Source organism: Apis laboriosa, unplaced genomic scaffold, assembly GCF_014066325.1.
Source record: "Apis laboriosa isolate Shangri-la unplaced genomic scaffold, ASM1406632v1 scaffold43_cov150, whole genome shotgun sequence".
Lineage (NCBI taxonomy): Eukaryota > Metazoa > Arthropoda > Insecta > Hymenoptera > Apidae > Apis > Apis laboriosa.
In genome coordinates, this window is record NW_025223292.1 from 293,213 (window position 1) to 312,696 (window position 19,484).

General features: G+C 34.5%; 1 protein-coding gene across 5 annotated transcripts in view; it reads right to left on the reverse strand.

Moving 5' to 3' along the window:
- Positions 1–18,672, reverse strand: part of LOC122716319 (fasciclin-1) — a 305,972-nt gene extending 287,300 nt beyond the window's left edge. For all 5 annotated transcript variants that reach the window (XM_043939290.1, XM_043939288.1, XM_043939287.1 and 2 more), the window contains exon 1: positions 18,110–18,672. In XM_043939290.1, the coding sequence (XP_043795225.1) occupies positions 18,110–18,226 (117 nt within the window). In that variant the 5' untranslated portion in view covers positions 18,227–18,672. The remainder of the gene's footprint in view (positions 1–18,109) is intronic.
- Positions 18,673–19,484: the final 812 nt, after the last annotated feature.

Below are 19,484 nucleotides of genomic sequence, written 5' to 3' on the forward strand. Positions count from 1 at the left end.
TTTTTTTTTTTTTTTTTTTTTTTTTTTTTTGGTTTCCAAATATTTTTCTGTATAGTATAAAAGTAGTAAAGTTTAAAAATTGGAAATATTTTTATTAACCGAGGGAGCAAAGAGATATATGTATTCTATTTTATCCATTTATAAATATTATTTATTTGTGAAACTTTTGAAAAAGCCTATCTTTATGATCTTTATGATTATTATTAAGTTTGTGATAAATAAATTTTTTTGTTTTTTTTTTTCATAAACTTGTAAGAAAGATAATAAAAATTCTAGTAAACATTTTTTTAATATAAAAGGTTGATAAATAAATTGAAGGGTTGATAGGTTTTTCAAATAAAATATGAAAATTAAATGAATTGTTTAGAATTATAAGATCCTATCATCTAAACAGCTTTTGCGATAATTAAAAGTTTGAAGGTACGTAAATGATACATTGTAGTACCTTTTATATCTTTTTATGGATCGTATAATAAACTATTTCAACGTTACATGTATTTAACTTAGGAAAATATTCAGTAAGATAACACTAATATCGAGCGCGTGTATGAAACCTTACTCCTGTACACGTTTCCTATGAATTCATATATATATATATGTATGGATTCATGGTTATTTAAAGAATAAAAATATCTTCAAATGATTGCATATTTAATTTTGTATTGATTAAACAGTAAATTAATTCTCTAATTATGAGAAAACTTATCGTAAATATCCGATTTATAATTATGTATCTTTACGATTTTCTACAATTTTGTACAATAATTTTAATTTCGATTTAACAAAAAAAAAAAAATTGTGTTGGATAAATATTGAAAAATAAAGAAAATATTAAAAGCTGAGAATATAAATACTGTTCACGAATGTCCGATTAATTAAATTCCAGGAATTAGACGAAACGTTAAGCAGAATAAAATGTGGAAAACCAATAATACCGCAAAATCTGGAAATAGTGACGATTTTGTTCAATATTAAAATAATATTTCCCGCAGAAAGCTACATTTTATATGAAATTAAAATTATATTGTATTTTCAGGAAATAAAGAATTAAAGGAAGATTATATAAAATTTTTTTCTCAAATTGTTCGATTCCCGATCTAAATTTTTATAACGTAAAAAAAGGATCGAGGAACAAACGTACAAATTTCTTGTGATCAGTTCATGAACACATACTATATATATATATAAAATATATTCCCTATGTAAATTGAAGACAAGTTATGCAGTAGATTACACTCGTATCATGACACACTTTAGTCTAGACTAAATAATTTAGAAATCACCACCACTTCCTATTGCGTGAACATCCCACCCTCGTCCCTTTGCTTTGCTCTGTTTTGCGATAACCATGTAACGGGTGTCTCATCATTCTCCTATCTTTTTCAACTGTACACCGGTAAATTAATCATTGATTATCCCCCCGATTGTCCCTTCTATAACGAATATTTTATTTCTTAATTAATTTATATATTTTTAAAAAATGAATTCAAACTATTTGCCATGTTTTTTTTCTAGAGAATTCTTGCCTATTATAAAAGTAAGCAGAATAAAAAAGAAAAATAGAAATAAAAATTATATACAAACTTTTTGACTTGACCATCGATACCCATAACATATTTACTTAATTTAAAAACTATAATTATATTAATTTCAATTCCATATTATATCGTTCGAATTCACAATTTTTCAAAAATTTAATCTTCGTAAATTTAAATGTCATTCATATCATAATTCGCTTACAAAATTATCCTACGTTGAAAATGAAATTCCAATAAAACACGAATAATATTGATCGTGCCTCATCGTATCACCATCTAATTACGTGTCCCAAAAGCAAATCGCCACAATTACGATTCTCACGAACGCAACGGGAATCAAGATATAAATTTCCACGATTGTAGATTGTGAAAATGTTCGCGATGCAAAAGCACGGAACAAGCGCGTTGAACGCCATTGTTTCCTAAACGGCCGGTAAAAATTTCACTTTTGTGGTCGGGCAAAAAGGTGAATAAATCTCGTTCAGGGTATATATGACGTTATGAATTATGCGAGGAGGATAGCATTGAGCGGTAATTGAGGAGGTAATCATGCCTCATCCTCACCCACACCTCGCCAACGCTCCGACACCGTACAACCATGCCCCTATGCATAGTTCACACTTCGTTTCTGCCAATTAAAGCTCGCGGAAGATATTTTGACCGTAACGTTAAGGCAACGTCAGGAAACCGATCGATGCCTAACGATTCCCAAAATAAGTTTCTTTGAGTCTAAAATTTAATCGTCGATCGAAATTTGTGAAAATTGTTGAAAGGAATGAATACCTAACGAAGTGCATAATCACGAATTTTTGTAAGTAATCTTTTTTGCCAAGTTTCTTTAAGTTAAAATTTATTGATCGTCGATCGAAATTTGTGAAAATTGTTGAAAGGAATGAACACCTAACGAAGTGGATAATTACGAATTTTTGTAAGTAAGCCTTTTTGCCAAGTTTCTTTAAGTTAAAATTTATTGATCGTCGATCGAAATTTGTGAAAATTGTTGTAACGAATTGAATTTTTGTAAGTAAGCCTTTTTGCCAAGTTTCTTTAAGTTAAAATTTATTGATCGTCGATCGAAATTTGTGAAAATTGTTGAAAGGAATGAATACCTAACGAAGTGGATAATCACGAATTTTTGTAAGTAAACCTTTTTGCCAAGTTTCTTTAAATTAAAATTTATTGATCGTCGATCGAAATTTGTGAAAATTGTTGAATCGAATTGAATTTTAAAGGATAATTGAGTATCTGATAAAAGAATAATGAATTTTAATGAAAAAAAAAACACATAATATGTTGTTACGCGAATGTTATGAAACTGAGCGAGTGAATTTTGCGAATACATAGTAGTTTCTGTTTCATAAGAGAAACTTTAGACGCCAGAAATTGTACGGGTTCCGTATGAAATTCTGAATCAGTCAATTTAGATGTTTGCACTATGGGGATTGGTTTATATGGAAGTTGGTTCTTCGTTAAAAGTTAATTATATTGGATGCGACAAACGTTTTTGTTTTTTTTCTTTTTTACAATACAATATTTAGATTGGAAAATTAAATGGACGGGTTTCTAAAGAGATATAGGGGAGTTGTTAATAAGAATCAACGAGGAGATCGGTTCTTATTAGAGTGGAGCAAAGTTAATTGTCTAATTTGTTCATTGAACTCTGTTTGTTCTCTGTTTGAATTGGATTCGAGGCGCACGAAGAAATAATCTCGCCTCGGTAAATTTGTCGAATGGAGAAAAAAATCATCGTTCAATTTTCTTCGATTCTATTCTCCTTGTCTCACCAAAATATCTTTCTACATTTATAAAAATTAATTTGTCGACGTAAAGTTTCATGACAAAACTCTCTACTCGTCCAAGGAAATTTTTTTATATAAAATTTACCGCACACTTCAATTATTCAAAATTGCTTGCGAAGAGGAATCCGTCGAAATTCCATCGAGAATTCTCCCGGAAACGGGCCTAAGGAGACACACCCGGGAGTGAAAGCGGATGAGAAGACGCTGAGACAAGACGCGCGACAATCTTAACAGTTTCGAATTAACCGCAAATTGGCAGCAATGCGTTATCGTTCGTGAAATCGATCGAACAAGGCAAACCTGATACCTAGACGCTTCATTTCGTGTAATTATAGCACTTAAACTATCCCGAGTGCGCGAATACCGCAAGATTGGCTGACTCATCGTGCAACCACGTGAAGCCTGACACACTGTGAACGAACTGGCCGACTCGTTCGTTCACAGAATCGCGAAACAAAGAGTGAGTAATCCTTCAAAGTGTGTGCGTTCTCGATCGAGTCGTCGTGACGTATCGTCGCGAATCTCGAATTGGCAGCGTGGGTGCAAATGCTTTTTTAAGAGAAACGAATCGAAGGAAATTGTCGATCGTTTTAACTCGTCGATGAAAATTGTTTTCTATCGAGGAAGAATTTAATTTTAAATCGATTCCAATTTTTGTCAGGATATCTAATTATTTTATCGAGATAATCCTTGAAGTTGTGTTAACAGGATTTGTAAATAAAATTGAAGAGAGACTGTGGTTCGTTATTCATTTCTGTACTTTTCCTTTATAGCCAATCGTCGTTCCTGATTTTCGCGTGAACGAATGAATATTTTAATACAAGCGACTTCTTTGAATTAAGAATTCGATTTATTTCGATGATCAGATTGCCCTTATCAACAAAGAATTAAAATATCAATTTTAACAATTAAGGTAAGAGAAAAAGAATAATTTTGATAATATTCGCAAAAACGTCCGTACAAAAACTTTTAAATTACGGACTTTATATATATATATATTACAAACAAAATTTACACATCAATATATAAATCATCGAATTAAAAGTTGCAGAACAAGCGTGATTAAAAAAATGTTTAAAATCGAAATACTTTTTAAAATTGTCCATGCAAAAAGAATGAAGACACGATCAACATACAAAGAATACAAAGAATACAAAGAATACAAAGTCAAAGATTCCATACACGTTCCACACATTCGAACCTCGCACAGCGCATTCCACGATTCATCATTCCTAAAATCACGCACCAACATGCAAAATCGAAATCCATCATTGGAACGAGAAATCACGCGAAAGGAACCAATTAAGAAGGAACGATTGCTGGCTACTGATTTTTCACTTTTTTCTTTTTCTAGCCTCGGGCAAAATACGAATCGGTTAGGAAAGGGATGATCGAAGAAGCATCGAATTCTCGAGGAACCAAACGTTTAATAAACCACAGTCTGTCTCCGATCCGGCTAACTTTCCTTCTCCTAGGATATTCTCCACCCTCTACAGTATATATATATATGCATCGGCTTGGCCTGACGTGGAAATTCATCGTGGTCAACTAACTATTCCAAACTGTCCCCCACTTTCTGCACGCTACCGGCCCAACTATCTTAAAACTGCCAATGCAACGCAGGCCAGGAACGCAGTCGAAAGTGTCTCGGAGGATATAACGGCGGAAAAAGTTTTTCGTTAAGTAGCGTGACAGGCGGAAAGTGGAAAAACAATTTGATCTCGTGGAATTTTTTCTCTCTCTCTCTCTCTCTCTCTTTCTCTTCGAGAAGACTCGAACGATGTTGGAGTTTGCGATCGAAGAATGCGAGAACACGTTTCCGATGGGGAAATGGGGACAAGGTTGTTGAGGTGAGGAGAGAGAGAGAGAGAGAGAGAGAGAAATTGTCAAGATCTGATTTTAATTCGCTTTTCGAGATTCTCAAATTGTTTTCGAATCGAAATGAATTTTTACCCGCCTCGTCGAATATTGAATATCTCGAAGCAATTTTTACGTAATCGTGAAAGTATTCTGTTCGATTCTGTGAAGAGGAATTGTGAAAAAATTTTCGAGATCATTTTATATATATTTTTTTTTTCAAACGGAATATAAATTTTCGAAATAATGGGTAAAGGAGATTTTTTTTTTTTTGTTAAAGCAGAGAATACGAAGATTTAAATTAAAATATTCGATAATACGAAAATTTCAAAAGGGAGAATTTGATTAAAATATAAATTTTTCCTATCGTGTATTGCACGAGAAATAATAAAAAAATTTTCTTTTACATTTTTCCACAGGATCAATATTAAAATATTCGATATCCTAACTCTCGAAACTTTGGCATTCGATGACTTGACGATTATTTTGAGCTGGAATTATAGGCATTTTGTGCGACGCCACGATGCCACGGATGATATTCTCAACGATGAAAACGCGTTGGGGCGAAAAAGCGAAAAAAAAAAAAAAAGCGCAAGGAGGGAAATTTATTTCTTTCCATAGGTATGTTATTATAAGCTTTTGCATGTTACGATCTGACCACGCGTAATAACATAATAACGCGTTCGAGACTTATCTCCGTGTAATATGTAATGCGCGGTGGCTAATCTCGGAAATTAAATCTTAATTCATGCGCGGCAAGCGGTTTCGTTGCTGGTTAAAAAAGTAGTGCACGTTCGATCGTGACAAAAATATTTTCACGACTCGATTTCCGCCACGCTCATCTTTTCACCCCTTCATCCCCTGGCTTAGTCTTTTAGCCCAGCGAAAGATTATCTCCACTCAATTTTCCCTCCCCCTCGCAAAAGAATACGATTTTCACTGTGTGGACGACGAAGTTTGTGAACGAGAATACGATCCAAGGTAAGCATTTCGCGCGTACGTTGCTTCTCAGAAATTCATCTTCATCTTCATCTACGCGTAGGTTATTTTTTAACGAGCGATAATTGTAATATTTTTTTGATTTAAAAGAAAATGAAGATAAGCAAAATTTTAATTATGGGATATTGCAAATTAATTATTTGATCATCGAATCGCTGATCATAGAATGTCAAAGAATGTCAGAGTATTAAAATCGATGACGACGATGGTATTAAGATTCGTCGATGACGAAAACGCGAGAAAAACAGCGTTAAACACAATTTCCATTCGATTTCCAACCCGTTTAATCTCTAATAAAAGTGCTAAAACACTAGCTTACATACTCGTCTTCGTACAATTCACAATCAACTCTAATTCGAAATTATTTCCAATACTATCCCAGTGTCTCGGAGTATCAGAATATAATACAGATCGTATCCCAGCGAAACTAGGTAATCCCACTCCGTAACGACTATACACAAAGCGAGGGACTAGGTATCGGTAAACGAAGACAGAATTTCAACGCCATCCCCATACACAATGGTTTCAAATTTACCTGTCGAGAGTAACTCGAGGTCAATCTAGCCGCCTAGTGTCAATTTATTTATTTATTTTTTTTATGAGACAGATCCAAGTATTAAAATAAACTTCCAAAAAAAAAAAAAAAAAGAAACGTCACTGTAATTAAAAATTTCACGTTTCCAACAAGTCTATTTTATTTTATATATTTTCTCTCTTTTCTTTTTTTTTATATTTCAGATACTCTCGCATGTTTCACGACGGGAAAGGGGGAAAAAATCGACAAATTCCTATTACTTCCGGAAGGGTCGATAAACGCCCCCAACGAGTCAAAGGACGTTGACAAAGTTCGGCACGGATTCACTGGCCATGAATATTCGAACGGGGCCAAAAACGGGGGCGGAAAGTTTGGGGCATCCCCTCCCCCCCCATTATATCACGGCGATCCATTGTGACGATATTCCAGGAGACGGTAAACCCCGTATCGCGCGTTACACTTATATAATTTACATCGACGCTTATTATAACCCGCCCGGTTGGCGGCCACGCAACCAAGTGTATACCGAGCGCATACCGGATGAACGTTATGTCCACGTAGCCTATGGAAACTCTCTGAATGGAATTCGTAACCATCCTCATATTCGACCTCGATCTCTTTCTTTCTTTTATGCATAATTAGCATTAGATTTTTATCCTCTATCGTCACGGTTAAGGTAAGGGTGTGTTAATGGTGGATTTATCGTTTCCATGGGATTAATTATTTAAATTAGTGAAAATATAATTGAATAATTTTAAATTCTCTGAAATTTGAGGATTTCTTGTTTATTTAATATAAAACTAATTTTTATTCGATATCGATTGAATTAAATTACAATCGGATGAAGATATTGTATATAAATCTTCTAAAGGCGTGCAATCAAGGATATTTTATTGATCAAATGAAAAATACAGGTTCCTATACGCATATAAATAATTACTTCTCGTTGGAAGTTTACGATCACCTCACGCGGATATTTGTATGATTTGACATGATCATTTCGAATGTAAAAGCTTGGGAACAAAAGCTGATATGTTGGATCGGATTGCTCGTGGTGGAAAACATTCCTGCGAAAACGAATTGTGGGAGTGTGGAGAATTTGTATAAAAAAGTGGGATTAATCGCGAGTTGCTTTCGTTCTTGAGGACACGTCGGGATAGACTCTCGAGAATACCAATGAGAATGATTCAATGGTTAAATGCGTGTAGCATGAAGATTCAATCTCTCGACCTCTCTCTCTTTTAATCATGCCGCTCGTAATTTCATAGAATTGAGATTGCGTAGAAGAGGGATTTTTATTGGAATCCTCGATTGCTGATTCAACTTCAACTTGTGGAAATTTGTTTCCCTCTTCTTTCAATTTTAATTTATTTAAATCGCAATTAACCGGGGTTGGTTTAAAGAAACCATAGAAGATTGGTCGAAATTATAAGCTTAAAATATTTCTTTCAGAGCTGCACAGTTAAAAAAAAGTGGAGGAAAATTAATTTTTCGTCACGTTGGTTAATTAACTCTTGCCGATGTAAATAATATAGTTATACGAAAGAACGTAGATTTATAATAAAATGTATAAAAACAACTTATAAACAAAATTAAATTAACAAAGTCGTCTACAAAAGAAAATAATAATAATAACAACAACCGAAACCCAACCAACTTATCATCCCTAAAACGATAAACGTCCCTAGAAATCCTAGATAAACCATTTAAAATTCGTTCGCAAGAGTATCTCCAGCAAGAATTAAGAGACCAAACCTCTCCTTAAACGTTGGTAAAGTTTCGACAGACGACAGAGAAGGCAGAATTCGTAAATTCGCGTGACGGGAGGAGGGCACGCGTCCCACCTCCGGTCGAATTGAGTTTTCTTACCAAGGGAAGAAAACTCCTCCTGTATTCCGCAGACACATTTCAATTTCCCTTCACGACTCTATCTACCTCCCGCTCGTACAATTAACCGCCTCAATTGCGCCGTTTTATTTGGAAGAAAGCGGAGAATTTCGGTCGAGGCGGGCTTTTCATCGCGACGTCAGCAACCAACCCCCGCCTAACGTTCGGATCCCACAACCCCTTTTGCGCGACGAGTACGAGTTCGAACGAGGACGATTCTCACCGGGAGCGGATTTTCCGGGGGGAATTCGAGTAACGTTGAAGCCGAGTTAAAGGCGCATCGTAAAGCACGGTTGAATGTAAAATGCAAGATTTAGAATGGGAAGTGATACGATCGGTATCACGCGAGATGAGTAATACCGTTCGGATGAATTTTGTATAGAAGGGGGAGGACGTGAATCGAACGTTTTTTTTTTTACGATTTTTGCCCAAGTTACGGCTGGAAATATTTGTTGGTTGCCTCTGGTTTTACAGGTTTTAAAGTTTCCTGTACGATTTTCTCGAACAGGGGGAGAGAATTTGAAAATAGTTCGAAACGAGATCAAAGAACGAAGAAATGAGAATTGTACGAGGGCTAAGGATTTTATGTCTAATCTAAATTTTTTTAAAAAGACGTGTAATGTTAGAATTTTATTACGTATAATGATTGATAATTCAATTGATATGGAGGAAGAAAAATTGAGTTGAAATATTATTATTATTATTATTATTATATAATTTAAATTCTGTTTTCTGGAGGAAAGAATTGAAAGAATTATTTTAATATTAATAATTGTTTCGTGATTATTATTAACTAAGGGATAATATTAAAAGTTTAATCAAAGTTAAATATTTGATCGATTATGGATTACAGATACATATGTATATTGAGCATAATTGAACGCGAACGATCTACCGAAGTGTACCAATACTGTTGATCATGGCATATACAAGCTAACCAACCTATTATCGCGATCTTTGATGCGTCTAAGATCGATACACATTACTAGCTATCACATGTGTATGTATTGGCTCACATATCCTATCTGTGTCATGATTGCACAAGGAAGGCATATTCATCGAGTGGATCGAAACATTTATTATTGTATTTAAGAATCCATTATTCGTTCTTTTATTTATATAAATAAAACGACTTATTGACAGATTTAATAATTGTAAAATTAAACTGTAAATTAGAACATAGAATTAATCTGTGCTTAAGAATTGAGTATAATTTTATCAAAAAGTAATAAAAAAGAAATTCTATCTAATATCCTTTTTTTTTAAAATCTGCTTAGATCTCTTATTGATCTGTAAGCATCACAGTACGTACAAAATAGCGAGCCAATATACAAGAAAATCCGCTTTTGTATTATATAATCGCATATCATCTAGTATTCATACAGTTCTTAACGTATACCCTGTTACGTACACTTGCGCAACGCTACCATATACACCGTAGAAACTGCGAAACACAGAAAGGATACTCAAATCCTTTACATAAATGGATATCGTATAATCCCATCGTAATACGATTTAATTTCGATGTCTAATAAATAATGAATTCATCACTATCAGATTAAATTACCCGTATTAATTTACAAATTTACAGTATGGAAATTATATCGACAGTATTACGTGTTATCCGATATCATCGTAAAGTATAAATCTGTTAAACACGTGATAAAATATGTTACATAGATGCCATCTGTCTATCGGTATTATCAAGACTCAAATCACTCAATTTTTACCCGATTCCTTTTTCCCAATCGATTACTTACGAGAAATAAGGAATAATTTAATCAAAATAAGGAATAATTTACACAAAAATCCTCCATCAAAAAAAAAAAAAAAAAAAAGAAGAAAACAAAAATACAAAATAATCGCATAAAATAACGTCAAGAGACGCACCCGGCCGCAAAGGATAGGCGAAAGAAAGAAAATCTAAAAGAAGAAATCGACAAAGGCGCCTCCACTTGTATCGTGACGTGGTCGCGACACGCAAACTTCCGGCGAAACGATACTCCAACGAGACTCGAATCGCGACCCGTCCTTCTCCACTCATTGTTAATTCCCTGTTCGCGACGGCAGAAGCACCGCTTTCGTACACACGCCGACTTTTCTCTTCGTTAAAAGGGAAATCCTCTCGGGGACACACACGAGCAACGAGGAGGAAAAGTTGGAAAAATTATTTCTGCTCGACGAAGCAGGAATAAACGAACGATACATCACGCCTCATAACTTGTTAGCATTAATACAATATCTTTTACAATAATTTTAAAGTAATCAAAGTGGAATCAGAATCAAATTGAGGATCGTGACTAGAGTGATTACTACATTCCAATAATTCTCCAATTAGAAAAATATTCCCATATATATATGTATATCTATATACAGTGTAGAGAGAGAAAGAGAAAGAGACGAATGAAAAGCAAAAAGGGAAGAAAAGAAAAGAAAAGAAAGAGAAAAGGGGAGGAGACATTGGGAAAATTCCTAGACGCCTTTTTCGTGCTAACGCGGCACAAGGCACTGATCTTTATGGGTTTCCATATTTTACGAGAAACACGAGGCGGTAGCAGTAGCTTCTTCAGCTGCCCGGAGGCGCCTCTGCGCGACGTATTGTTCCGCTTTTCGTGAAACGTCGCTCCTTTATACGATGGATCGTCGAAGAGACCCTCGCCTCCCCCCCCCTCTCTCTCTCCCCCGTTTATGACGCATCGAACCGCTCAATCCGCTCCAAGGATCGATGGGGATCCACTTTCCTGAATATCCGTTTGTAACAGCCGATTCTTCGTTTCAGTAAGACGATATACGAGGTTTATTTTACGCGGAAGTCGAGCTCGGTATCTTTGAATAACGCATACGAATAAAACTTTCAATTACACTATATATAGAGATAATATAGAGATTTTCTATACGGCAGTTTCAATTAAATAAATTCAACGGAGGCGTTAAACCGATCGTTGAAATTCCACGTTCTATCCCTATCTTTCATAAACAATTCAATTTTATTAAATTAATCACATTCGAACGTCAGATACGATCGCACAGACCTTTCAACGCGGCTTCAAAGATATTCGATTCGCAATAAAGGAAACGGGTGCAAATTCCGTTTAACCGGTGTAGAGAAACCGATGCTCGGCAAGCTGTGCACGCATACTTTATTGCTTATATCTATCTACCTACCAACCACGTGCACCCACTCGGCCACAGTTATTTAGCCGGCTCAAAGTGGAAACACGTTTTCTCGTTAGTGAGCTCGCAAGGAAGATTTCTTTCCCCGACTATGCATCGCCTTGTAATGCATATACCGCTCGTATAAAGGCGTACACACAGCGGGAAGCGCATTGTTTCGTCTCAGCATGGACCGCTTGTTAAAGTTAAAAATAACCGGTCGAGCAGCAGAGAGAGAGAGAGAGAGATGGGGAAAGAAGGAGATGAAGAGGAAGAGAGAGAGAGAGAGAGAGAAATGCGAATCGTCTGGTGAGACAGACTTGGTGTTCGTTCACCTCAAGTCGTCGTTCGACCATTCTCGATTCGAAGGTCGAGTTCCTCGCGCGAGTTCCTCCTCTCTTGGGAAAATATTTGCCTTAATTTCGAGCCACCGCCTCCCTGGAAACGACTCGAGTCCGTTTAAGGGATCTGAACCTACGCGAATGTCGCGCCAAATGCAAACAGAGATGAGGGAACACCTGATGCACCGTGCGCTTCTCACGGTGGTGTTGCTACCAATCGAGATCGTTACGAGTTGCAAGTTGCAAGTTGGTTGAAAATAAAGTTGGGAAATAAAGTCCAAGTCCAAGGTTTGTACGGTGGAATTTAATTCCGTTGAAACGATTATTAATCGATGTCGATGATCGATTCGATCGAAGAATTATGAATTAAAAAAAAAAAAAAGAAAAAAGAATCGATTAAGTATTATAGATTCGTGGAATTTCTATAATTAAAGTTTTTATTCTATGTTTAATGTTCCTCCATAAAAAAGTAATACAGAACATTCTCTTTAAAAATCTCGGAACGTGACCTTTAAAACACGACTCATGAATAATGCAGAAGAAATTGCTCCAGTGTATAATCCTCTTGTAGTTATGCATATTTTCACCCATTTTTTTCGTAGAAGGAAAAATTTCTAAATTATTTAAAATGATTATCTAGACGAATCATCCCGCATCTCTTTATTTAAACTTCTATGATTATGAAATTTGAAATTGACGAATGTGATATCAATCAGTTTGATATCAATTTACTCTTTTCATCTCTTTCTCTCTGATAAATCTATATATTCGTCAGAAGCGTAGAATATATCTCATTAGTAGAAGCGGGGAAAAAATAAAACTCCAAGAATTCCATAGACAACATACGGTCTGCCTCCGGGAGGAAATGTCTTCTAGATATGCATGAGTTTCTTACGTTTCAAAACTCTGAAGACCATCTGTCGAGCTCGACTTAAAAATGACATCCGGTATATCATGATTTCTCCTTCGGCTATTCCCTGTTTCTACCAATTGTAACAACATTTGATCATCGAAATATTTAGGCCACTTAAACAATGACGACGAAAACGTGGATAAATATTGAGAGAAAAAAGTAAAAACAACTAATGAAAACGAAAAAATAATTGTTTACACGAATCAAACATCGTAAAAATTTGCTTACAAATTATTTAAGACAGGGATCGCTTGTTGAATTGCAATAATTTGTAAAAAAAAGAAACTACTAAATGGAGATTTAATTTATAATTTAATTTTTCAGGGGGAAAAAATACGGGCAATTACTGGAATGAGCAGTTACGTGAGATGGAAATAGATTTTTTTTTCTTGTTGTATAAATTGTAAAAATTTTCTATAAAAAGGAAAAAACTCAATTAAGTTATTCAACTGATTGCAAGAAAAAAAATTGCGCGAATCGGTGTAAAATTATTTGGAATCACCTTGCAGTTAGCATGCAAATTTTTGCCGCGTTTCGTGCTATTTGCAGTTTTTATGCTTTTATATCTCCATTCAATGGAACGCATGCATCGTCGAAAAAAAAAAAAAAAATTTAACGACGTTCGTTGTTAAAATGATAGCACGACACGTGTAACATTGCGCATAGAACGCGCCATCAATGACACGGTGCAAAAGAATTTAAAAAAATCTGCACAGAGTCAATTATTTAAAAATAGAGATTGGATTAATTCTATGTATCAAAAAATACTATCACGATAGAATGTCTAAATAAAATATAATGTAATAAAAAAACAATTGTTAAAATATTTCACGATGGGTTCAAACAAAAGATTGATATTAAAACAAAAAAAAAGAAACAAAAAAATAGAATTTTAATTCTACATACACCATTACACTTCAAAAATAATATAAAATTTATATTCGAATATTCAGATTTAATACTTATTGAACCTGTAGATAACAAAATAAAATAGCTTATGAAACAGTAAAATCTATTCAACGAAACTTATCACATAAAAAAAAAAAAAAACGAATCTCCTTTTTGTTTCATAAAATATTCTCATTTCGTATGCGATCACGGTATTTCCCTCCCATAAATAATGCACACTGAATACTGACTGACAGATTTCAATTATTCTTCTCACCTATTCTACTTTTTCAATTTTATAAAATACCATAATTCACCCCTCCTCCAATTATATTCCTTTCATTTGTCTGTTTATCAAAATTCTCGAAATATTGAATTCGAAGCAAAAGAAAATCACTCTCGTATAACGCGAGAAATAATGGCTCAAAGGGTTCAAAGGGTTAACAGCAACAGAATGCTCAAAGGCCGAGAATTATCGCGACGAACGCGCGCAAATGCGCAACGACCAGTCCACCTGTCCTCACCTGGCCTCCTCGACGTGAATGGAACTTATAACGGGACTTAACGTAGGCATTGTACGAAAAAAAAAGTGAAAGGCAAGGCCACTTGCTGAGCCCGGTGTGTAAAAGAGAAGGAGGAGTAAAAGCAAAAAGAGGGGAGACAGCTTTGACATTGGCAATGACCAGTTTCAGTTACACGGTTGCCCGCGCACTAGCATCGACTTTTCCGCGAAAGAACGGATGAAATGGAAATTGCGCGAGGAATTCACGCGTATTCCGATACTACGCGGCCAAACAGGTGGGACAATGGACGAATTAGACGTGTGCGACAGCGACGAAGATAGGTATTGTCGATCGATCGCGTCAAAATTCTCCTCCTCCCGCGTTCTACATTATATTGACTGATTCTACATTATATAATTCTGATTCCACGTGATATATTTCGTGTATTTTGCAGGAATATGACATACGCGAACGCGCTTTGTTCAAATGTGCACGGGCCGTATAATTTCGTAGTGTATTAAACGCGAGAGTGTTTGTCCAGTATCGCGTAAATGAGGATAAATAAATAAATAACTTTTTAAAACGAATTTCATTAAAAATTATTGCAATCAAACTAATTGTTTGATTATAATTATGGAAAGTTTAATGAAAGCAATATATTTGAAGAGGAAAGAGAAAAAAAAAAAAAAAAAAAAGTAGATTTGAGTGAAAGTAGAGGATTGAAAATCTTGTAAAAAAATATGTTGGTCTACGTGAAATATATTAAAAAATATGGAATAATTATGCGAACTAATAAAGCAAGTTTGTTTGTTTCTTTAATTGAAGCTCGGTTTGAATTTTCCCCTTCATAAATAATTCAAAATTGATCAATTTTCTCTAAGAAGTTCCTGCACTCTGCCCCTAAACTTTAGCTATAATGTTCCTTCGTAAGTAAGCAACTCCTGCCCGCCTATACTTCTCAAAAGCATATCGCGTAATATTAGGTTCATTATTTCCTGATCACTGAAAACATAATGAAATTTAAACGATCCATACTTCTCTAATATTAATTATCTAACACTCGAACATTCTCTTGCGTTCAATCCTCTTCAATTTACCTATCATCCACAATTTAATCTTTATGTCTTCTATGTACAAATTTTGATAAAATTTGTCCTATGTCCATTTTGATAAAACTAGAAATTAATTTGAACTTTCGATCCATCCATATACCGTATTTTTATCGTAAATTCGACGAATAATATATTTATAACCATTGCTCCATTTCTCGAAATTTCAAAATCTCGAATCGATCAAGAATGAAAAAAAAAAAAAAAAAAAAAAGAAAATTGACAAAATAAAAAGGCTCGAGCCACGAAGAGGTTAAAACGGGGCGAATCATATTTCTACGGTGATAAAAAAGAATCGTGGAAGTTCGGTGGCGAGCGTGGAATGAAATAAAAGCTGCGAAAATCGAGTTCGAGGACCACGCTGGCAAGTAGTTTGTTGAATCGATCGAAGTGAAAACTAGCCCCAAGCGAAAACATCCTGACGATTTTTGTCGCAGCAACAAGTTGGTGGGTGGGACCCGTTCGGCCTGGCTTCGAAGCCTGGATACGCATTATTGTAATATTCAGCGAGGTGAATTCAAAGCCGCCAAAGGAATCCCAGGGGGATTTAATGTAGATCAGTCCATTTAACTAAACGTGAAACGCGAAAGGTTGGCCGCCTCCGGTTACGAAACTCGTCTTTTTAAATGATATCGCGTGAAAAATTGGATCGATCGAACGATAAAGATAATTTGGATCGAATTCGTCGGAATAAAATATATTTTACTTCGGTATTGATTGGAATCGATCTTAAAACGGAGAGAAAATTAACTGGATGGAATGAAAAGAGAACTGGATCGTTTGTATGATCTGTCTTAATATCTTGGATTATTAAAAATATAAAAAGTACGTGTGTTTAATTAATCATTTCTTTAATACAATATTTGAAATTCTTTTTTATAAAATAACAATACAAATTTTTTGAGAATTTTATTTGGATTAACGTGAATTGGGAAAATTGCCTATAGAGAAGGATACTATGTTATAGAAAGATTTCTAAATTTATATGATTGATAAAAAATTGAATATCGTAAGGAAATTATGTAATAATTGTTATATTTCAATTAAATCCAATATTTCTTCGCGTAGTTTAAAAAATGTTATTTTTTATGAATAATTATTTAACATTACTTTTTTCGATCCTCGTAACCTAATCCATACTAATAAAAAAACATAAAACAAAGTAAAATTGCGTAAATGTGAAAAATTGTATAATTTAACAATCGTGTCTACAATTTGAAAAATACAGAAAAGTATTTTATAAAAATATACTAATCTAATAAATTGTAGAAATAATTTTTCCATTAAAAGATGAATAATATTGTGGAATTAATCTTCAACTATCTTCAATGAAAAAATGATATGATTTATTCAACACAAACTTCTGTAATAGGAAATACTTTTCTTTTTTATTTATTAATTATAAGCTATGTAATATAAAACGTGTGAAAATTAAAAAAAGAAAAAAGAAAAGACGTCCATTTGATAAGGGTAAGGGTAAGAAAGAGTCGAGTAGCTCTCGATTTTATATTGGCCAACCTCTTTTATTGCGTCATTAATTAACAGAATGATGTGAGATGGTGCGTAAACCTTGCTATAAAGGTTAGCACATAGAGAGGACCCTAAAATGAAGTGATTCACTTGTCTCGACAAAAAACCTGTTAGAGTTTCTATTGGTAATTTGATGATGATATAAAAAAAAATTAACTCCTTAGGCCCCAATAGTAATACTTAATATGAAAATCCGTGTAAATAATACGTGATCTGATTTCGATACGATTTCGATGTTACGATCATGGCAAAAGAAAATAATTTCTAGACATAAAACTTCCTCTATATAAGTGAATCTTATATTATTTAATAGTAATTTAATATTCCGATTTAAAAAATATTTTTAAGAAAAGTCTTGCCAAATTCACAAATATTCCGAATTAAAAATTGATTCAATATCGAAGTATTTATGTATTTGGGATTTTTCATAGAAATATACTTTGAATTAAAAATTAGAGTTTCATAGAAATATATTTCGAATTATAAATCGAAAGCGATATATTTTCGAATTAAAAACTTTCTTTATTTGAAGTTTTATGCCATTGTATTTTATTTCTTACGAAATAATTATTTTTCACGAAAAGAAATATAATACATTAAAGAAATACAATACGAAAAGAAATATAATACATTAAAGATTCAATCATAACTATATCTAATAAAATTAATGCGCCATATTAATTTTCGTAGGTCGTTAGATGATGACGTCAGAAATGTACACCATATTTAATTTTGTCAGCTTCATTTCCACGAATTCTCTCTAATATAAAATATACCGCGATATATATTATTACGATGGAATACTAGTTAATGTTATAGAAGGTTACGAGTTTCAAACAAAACAACAAAAATCATTGCAAACGAATCAACAAAAATATTCGCCATCTGTTAATATACTTTATTTTTTGTCCACGCGCCGAAATGCTTCGATATATTTCGTGATGAAAGTCGAAGGACATGACTCGTTTGAATACATTCACTACGCGCCAAGGAGAACGCTATGCTCGAAATGCGTAATATTGAGTAAAAGGAGGAAAAATATATCAAATATTCTTACCTGGGACAAGTCGGAGTCATCGCGAATCCTGGCGTCCATAGTTTGAGTGGCGATGATTTCGATTGCAAAGGCAATCAGGACAGCCGCGGTGAACAAACAATTGCTGATTGACGACATAGTTCTCCGTGAAATGTTCACTGATTCGAACAAAGAATGTCACGATCGCACGAAATTCACCAATTCACTATTCGGAACAGTAGTTTTTTCAATAATACGGCACAAAGAAAAACCGACGCGAAACTACGATCGAGGATCACGGTCGATGCGCGCTCTACTGCACAGCAACTTCGATAGGTCGAAAACGCGCAATTGGGACTGTTTTCAAGAGTCAGCGACCTAACGGTCGCACGGTATGCGCACTACCGCCGCACGCGCGGTATTTGAAACGAAGAAAACGTTTTTTTTTAATCAAGCACGAAACGACGTGACGATAAACGGGGTTGAAGAACACGAAGAAACTGAACGACAAGATCGTTCGACGTCACGAGGAGAACTCTCGGATCGAGAATCAACGCACAAGACGAGTCACGAGAGGAGCAAACGTACCGAATGACTCCACACTCTTTTCGTAGGACGTGTCAACGATACGGAGGATGGCGCGGAACTGCGCCCTCTCCATGCCTGGACCCCCGTAGCCCCCACCACACCACCGAAACGAGTCTTCGGTATACCGTACTGTCGTCTCCCCTCCTCCGCGTCCGACTTTCCCCCTCCCTTGTGCCACGCGTTACCCATAGCTCGCCGCGACACACATTAAACACACCCGTATCGCGATGAGACTTGTGAGTTGGAATGGTTATTCAATTCTCTCTTTTGCAAGTAGTCTTCTGGTTAGGATTTATTCCAAGTTATAGTTTGGGTATAAATATTGGAAATAATATGGATTCGACGTTTGATAAATAACGTGTTTCGATGAGATTGATTGGAACGAATGAAGGGAACGATCGGAACGTGGAAAAAGTGATTTATCGAAAGAACGATTGGATGCTAACCTAAAAATATATTTCTAAATCGGATTGAAATGACGAATGATTACAATGTTTTATAAATATTTGATTCCCATTGCAAGAAAATTTTATTTGAGTTTCACTGAAGGTATGCATTTAGTGTAAATATAGACTTTTTTTCTATAAATAATACGAAAGAAATTATGAATACGATGAGGTTATAGTTGTAATAATTAAAGTAATTTTGTAAAAATTATATCATGTTTTATAGTTGGAATACAACTTCATTGTTATTGCAAAAAAATAAATAAATGAAGGTAATGAAATACATAGAATACAATATATTAAATGTTATTAATAAGTGAGGAATAATTAAATTGATTATTTATTTATTTCAGCTGTAATTTCTTTGTAATTAAAAGGTAATT